This window comes from Rhea pennata, chromosome 4 (assembly GCF_028389875.1).
Source record: "Rhea pennata isolate bPtePen1 chromosome 4, bPtePen1.pri, whole genome shotgun sequence".
Taxonomy (NCBI): Eukaryota; Metazoa; Chordata; class Aves; order Rheiformes; family Rheidae; genus Rhea; species Rhea pennata.
The window spans coordinates 429578-435806 of record NC_084666.1 but is presented as its reverse complement, the minus strand read 5'-3'; the positions used below and the strand labels follow the sequence as shown (position 1 = coordinate 435806).

Genomic DNA, 6229 nt, shown 5'->3' with positions numbered 1-6229 from the left:
CAGGCAGGGGACGCGCAGCGCCGGGCCCAGCACGCTGCACTGCGCTGGGCACGCTGCCCTGTGCCCGGCGCGCTGCACTGCGCCCAGCCCTCTGCACAGCACGCAGCACGCTGCACTGCACGTGGCGCGCTGCACAGCACGCTGCACGCTGCACTGCACGTGGCGCGCTGCACAGCACGCAGCACGCTGCACTGCACGGGGCACGCTGCACAGCACGCTGCACGCTGCACTGCACGTGGCGCGCTGCACAGCACGCAGCACGCTGCACTGCACGTGGCGCGCTGCACAGCACGCAGCACGCTGCACTGCATGGGGCACGCTGCACAGCACGCTGCACGCTGCACTGCACGGGGCACGCTGCACTGCACGCAGCACGCTGCACTGCACGGGGCACGCTGCACAGCACGCTGCACGCTGCACTGCACGTGGCGCGCTGCACAGCACGCTGCACGCTGCACTGCACGGGGCACGCTGCACTGCACGCAGCACGCTGCACTGCACGTGGCGCGCTGCACAGCACGCTGCATGCTGCACTGCACGGGGCACGCTGCACAGCACGCTGCATGCTGCACTGCACGTGGCGCGCTGCACTGCACGCAGCACGCTGCACTGCATGTGGCGCGCTGCACAGCACGCTGCATGCTGCACTGCACGGGGCACGCTGCACAGCACGCTGCATGCTGCACTGCACGGGGCACGCTGCACTGCACGTGGCGCGCTGGGTGACTGCGGGGCTGGGCTGGTGCTGGCAGTCGTGGCCCCGCGGGGTGCGGGGGAACCGGCCCGGCCGCGTGGCTGTGGGCCACATCCCTGCTGCACGGCGGCACCGGCTGCCCCGGGGCACCGCGGCTCGGCGCCAGCCCGGGCCGGTTCAGCGGGTGCCTGGGCTGTGATGCCTGGGGCCAGGGCCACGCTGCGGGCTGCAACGCCCCGCGCTGCGACGGGCACCGCAGTGTGCAGGGCCGGGTGCCCGCTGGGGCCCCCGTCGGGACGGCGGTGGTGCCACCAGGCCCAGCTGCGCCGGCGCTGGCCCTGCATTTCTCCAGCTGCCGCTGCTGCTCCGCGCTGTGAATATTTTCGCTCTCTGGGGCTTTGGGGTTTGGAGGCTGCAGTGACCAAATAAGGGAAGAGGCTGCTGGCGGCTCCGGCGCCGCGGAAGTGCTGGCGCCCGCCGGGACCCACGGATCCCCACTTAGCCCCGGCCCCGGAGCCGGGCACCGGCCTGCCCGCACGCCCGGGGGTGCCCACCCGGGGTCGGGCACCGGCCTGCCCGCAGCCCCGTGTGCCATCACCTCGGGCCGGGCGGGCTGCACCCGCGTCCCGGTGTGGGGACCCCACTGCCCCCAACCTCGCCGGCGGTGCAGCCGCACCGGAGCGCCGCAGCCCGGAGCCCCCACGGGGCCCGTGGCAGCGGGGGCTGAGGTGGGCGCAGAGTGCTCGGACGCCTGGGCCCCTCCCGAGGGCGGCGGGGCCGGCGCGGCTGCCCGCCCCTCGCGGCGGAGGCGGGGCCGGGCCGGGCCGGGCCGGGGCGGCGGCGGAGCTCGGCGGGCGGCAGCGGCGCCGGGCAGGGCAGGGCGCAGCCATGGGGGCCCCGGGGCTGGAGCGGCACCGGCTGGCACTGCTGGCGGCCCGGGAGGACGTGGGCAACCCGCGGACGGCCACCAACTGGTGAGAGCACCGGGGGCACCGGGACGGGGGGGCCCGGGCCGGCGGGGCTGAGACGCACGAGGGGACCGGCACTGGGTGGGGGGTCCTGGGACGCGCGTGGCGAGCGGGACGTGGACGGGGACGTTGGGGAGCCCCGAGTACCGGGGCTGAGACGCGCGGGACGGACCGGGACGTGGCAGCGGGGCCGCGGATGGCGGGACTCCCCCCCCCCCCCGGGCGCCGCGCCCCGGCGGAGGGGGCCCAGGCGTCCGGCGCCGCCCCGGGGCTGGGAGCGTCGCCGCCGGGGCGCGGGGCACAGTCGGGGCGGGGAAGAGCGGCTCTGCCCCGGCCCCGGTGCCGCGGACCCCCGCTCCCGCGGAGCCCTCGCCCGAGGGCAGCGCGGGGGGGTCGGGACGCCCTGCCCGGTGGCCGGTGCCCGCGGGGATCCGGCGAGCGGCTGTGCCCAGCGGTGCCCCCCGCCGCCGCAGCCCGGCCTGCAGCCCCGCGCCGCCCCGCACGGCCCGTTGTCCCCAGCCCCATTGTCCCCAGCCCCATTGTCCCCAGCCCCATTGTCCCCAGGGCGGATGCTGCCCGGGGCACTTCCACGAATTGAAGGCGGGCGGCAGCGGGGGGGCAGAGCGGATGGGGCCGGGCACAGGTGATCCCGGGCGGCCGCGGGGGGCCGCGTCTCTCGGCCCACGAGGCGCCGGGGTCCCGCCGCGCCGGCTCCCGCCCGGCTCCCTCCTTCGGAGCGCGGCCACAGCTCGCTTCCTCCGGGAAAACCACTTCCTCACCGGCCCCACGGCGCTGCCTGGAGTGGGGAGGGAGCCACCTGCTCGGCCCCCACCGCAGGGTGACCTTGGGGGGCGAGGGGGAGCATCACCCAGGTGGCCGCCCCCCACCTGAGCCGCTGGTCCCCGCAGGGCGGCCTTTGCCTACGAGAGGCACCACGACCTCAAGCTGCTGGACTCCGGAGGTAGGGGCGGCTGGGGCGCAGCCCTGCTGGGCTGGGGGCACCGGGGGCCCCCCAGCCCCCAGCCCCTCTGAGCGCGACCCCTTGCAGCCGGCGGCCCGGAGCAGCTGGCCGGGAAGTTCTCCGTCAGCAGCGTCATGTACGGGCTGTGCCGCGTGCCGGACCCCAGCACCGGCGTACCCCGCGTCATCCTCATCAGCTGGGTGAGCGCGGCCACAGGGCCGGCAAGGGGGGTCACGGGGCGGGGGATGGGGCCTCCCGTGGGGTCCGTGTCCGTCCCACACGGGGCTGGGCATGGAGCAGCCATGGAGCTGCCCCGCAGCGGCAACCTCGCTCGCGCCCTGCTTTGGGGGCAGCGGGCAGCACCGAGCCCCTGGTGCCCCCGGCGAGACCCTGGCACTCGGGGGGCTCCTGGGTCAGGGCTCCTGGGTGCCCTGTGCCCACAGGCCCCCCACACCAGGCCCCACTGAGCAGCGTGTGCCCGGGGCAGGTCGGGGAGCAGGCGCCTGAGTCCCAGCGGCAGGCGTGCGCCGGGCACCTGCCGGCCATCAGAGCCTTCTTCAGGGTGAGTGCACGCGCCCCCGGCCCCCGCCGGCCCCCCGCCCGCCCGACCTTTGCTTGCTTCGCTCAGTGCATTCCTGGCGCTGCTGACTCAGGCGCTGCCGTTCCCCTTCCCGGCCTTGGCCGCCGACCCGGGGCTGCGGCTGGGCTCCCTGCCCCAGCTGGATCCGGCTGTGCCAGCAGCAGCGGTGCTGGCGGCGCCGGCCCTGCGCTGCTCCGGGGCCTCCATCGGGACGCTGCAAAGGGCCGGGAAGGGTGCCGGGTTCCTTGGGGTGCCAGGCTGGGGGACGTAGAGCCCATCCTGGGGCGAGCCGGGGCTGATGCTGCCACTGTCCCTGCGGGAAGGAGGCCAGCGCGGTGCTGAGCGCCCGCCGCACTGAGGAGGTGACGCAGGAGGGGCTGCAGCACGCGCTGGCCCAGCTAGCACCCGCCAGAGCCCCCGCCGCTGGGAGAGGGTCCCCCCCGGACGCCCAGGAGCCGGTGGTGAGTGAAGCAGGGGGCTGGCTGTGTGGGGGCAGCTGCAGGGGGGTGCACTGGCCCAGGGGGATGCATCAGCCATGGGATATGCACGGGCCCCAGGGGGATGCACTGGCCCCAAGGGGAGGATGCACTGGCCACAGGAGGATGCAGCACCCCGGGGGAGTACACCGGCACGGCGGGATGCACAGTCCGGGGGGGATGTGCTAGTCCTGGGGGGATGCACCAGCCCGGGGGGGATGCACCCAATGGGGGATGCAGCAGCCTGGGGGCTGCAGGCCTCCCCGAGCCCCTGCCACCATCCCCGCAGGGCACCAACTACCAGAAGACGAACGCTGCCCTGGAGATCCGCCGGACCGAGCGGGACTCCTTCTGGGCGCAGGCGGAGGTGAGGGGCGCTCGGATCGGCGGGTCGTGTGCCGGGGCTGGCGCCCACATACCGGCCGGGCGCCGGGGCGCTGGGGGGCCCCGCTGAGCCCGGTGCCGCAGCGCGAGGAGCAGCAGCGCAAGGAGGCCGAGCGGCGCCGGGAGCTGGAGCAGCAGCAGCGCTGGGAGCAGCAGCGCCGGGAGCAGGAGAGGCGGGAGGCGGCGGCGCGTGAGCTCCGCTGCCAGGAGAAGGAGCGCTTGGTGGAGGAGCAGCGGTGAGCGTGGGCAGCGCGGGGGGCCGGCGCCGCGGCCCCCGGTGCCCTGACACTCCCGCTCCGTGCAGGAAGGAGCAGGCACGGCTGGAGGCGCAGGAGCGTGCCAAGGACGGAGCCCGTGGGGTGAGTGGGGCCGTGGGGCGCCAGCAGCGGGCGCCGGCCGTGCTGGGACTCGGGAGCGCTCGGGGCTGCCGGCGCCGCCTGCCACCTCCCCGTCCCACAGGAGCAGCGGCGGGAGCACCGGGAAGCCACGCGGGACTCCGGCGAGAAGGCAGCCGTGAGTGCCAGGGCGCCGGACGCATCGCCCCGCAGAGGGAGCACGGTGCCGGCACCGGGCTGTGCACTGCGCGGCTGAGCCCGAGCGTGGCGCCGGGGCCGGGGCTGGGGCCGTGCCCTCAGCCGAGCACGGTGCCGGCACCGGGCTGTGCACCGCGCAGCCGAGCCCGAGCGTGGCTCCGGGGCCGGGGCTGGGGCCATGCCCTCAGCCGAGCACGGTGCCGGCACCGGGCTGTGCACCGCGCAGCCGAGCCCGAGCGTGGCTCCGGGGCCGGGGCTGGGGCCATGCCCTCAGCCGAGCACGGTGCCGGCACCGGGCTGTGCACCGGGTTGCCGAGCCCGAGCGTGGCGCCGGGGCCGGGGCCGTGCCTGCAGCTGAGCACGGTGCCGGCACCGGGCTGCGCACCGCGCGGCCGAGCCCGAGCGTGGCACCGGGGCCGGGGCCGTGCCCGCAGGCCGGGTGTCACAGCAGGGCCCGGGTGCCCTGCTCCGCGCGCCCCGGTGCCGACGCCGTGTCTTGCTTGCTGGCAGGAGGCGGCCGCGCAGGTCTCCCAGCGCATGCCGAACCCGTGGGATTTCTTCCGGCAGTGGGAGCGCTCGGCCCCCGGCGCCCCGGCGCCTGCCTCCCTGCGGGGCCCCAGGGTGGGCAGGGGCCCCACCGGGGCTGGGGGCCGGGGGGCCGGGGCCGGGCACCCACCGAGCCCCCTGTCTCGTGCTGCCGGCGCCCGGCAGCCTGTCCTGCGGAACCGGCGCAGCCTCACGGAGTCGGCCTACATCTTCCGCCGGCCGGAGCCCCCCGGCCCCCCCGGAGCCCCTTGCAGCTCCTCTGGGATCAGGTCCCCCACACCTGGTGCCACCCCAGGGACCCCCAGCCCGACCGGGGCAGGACCCCCCCCTCCTGCCTCCCCCACCGGGACCAGGTCCCCCACACCTGGTGCCACCCCAGGGACCCCCAGCCCGACCGGGGCAGGACCCCCCCCTCCTGCCTCCCCCACCGGGACCAGGTCCCCCCCGCCTGGTGCCACCCCAGGGACCCCCAGCCCGACCGGGGCAGGACCCCCCCCCTCCTGCCTCCCCCACCGGGACCAGGTCCCCCACACCTGGTGCCACCCCAGGGACCCCCAGCCCGACCGGGGCAGGACCCCCCCCTCCTGCCTCCCCCACCGGGACCAGGTCCCCCCCGCCTGGTGCCACCCCAGGGACCCCCAGCCCGACTGGGGGCCCCCCTACCTTTGCCATCCCCCCTGGGCCAGGGTCCCCAGACAGCAGTTGTGGAGCAGAGCCCCTGCCCCCCTGCAGCACCCCTGGTGGGGGGCTGCTGCCCCCGGGGTCCCCCCCAGCTAGGGACAGCTTCCCCCCATGCCCCTGCCCCCCTGCCAGCCCCCCGGCACAGGGGGACACGGGGCTGCCAGTGGGGCTGGGCGAGGGCTCCCCGCCACCCCCAGCCCCTCCGGGCAGCCCCGGCCCCCCGGGCAGGCAGGCGGAGCAGGCCGGGGGCAGCGTGGGGCACGGCGGCGGTGGGGAGCATGGCCCGCCGGAGAGCTGGAAGCCGGAGCACCCCATGGAGGTGGGCATGAGGGGAGGCGGGGTCTAGGGAGGGCTTGGGGGGCACGATAGGGCTGGGAGCTGGGGGGGGTCTTTGGGATGTGCAGTG

The 6229-nt window shown here is 77.0% G+C and overlaps 1 protein-coding gene across 1 annotated transcript; it reads left to right on the top strand.

Annotated features, from left to right (window-relative positions):
* Nucleotides 1-1523: 1523 nt before the first annotated feature.
* LOC134140023 (drebrin-like) lies at nucleotides 1524-6013 on the top strand. Its single transcript, XM_062574836.1, has 10 exons — nucleotides 1524-1668; nucleotides 2571-2623; nucleotides 2711-2823; nucleotides 3111-3185; nucleotides 3527-3664; nucleotides 3969-4046; nucleotides 4148-4299; nucleotides 4368-4422; nucleotides 4523-4576; nucleotides 5107-6013. The coding sequence occupies exons 1-10, from the start codon at nucleotides 1583-1585 to the stop codon at nucleotides 5917-5919; spliced, it is 1617 nt and encodes a 538-aa protein (XP_062430820.1). The 5' UTR covers nucleotides 1524-1582; the 3' UTR covers nucleotides 5920-6013.
* The last annotated feature ends 216 nt before the right edge of the window (nucleotides 6014-6229 follow it).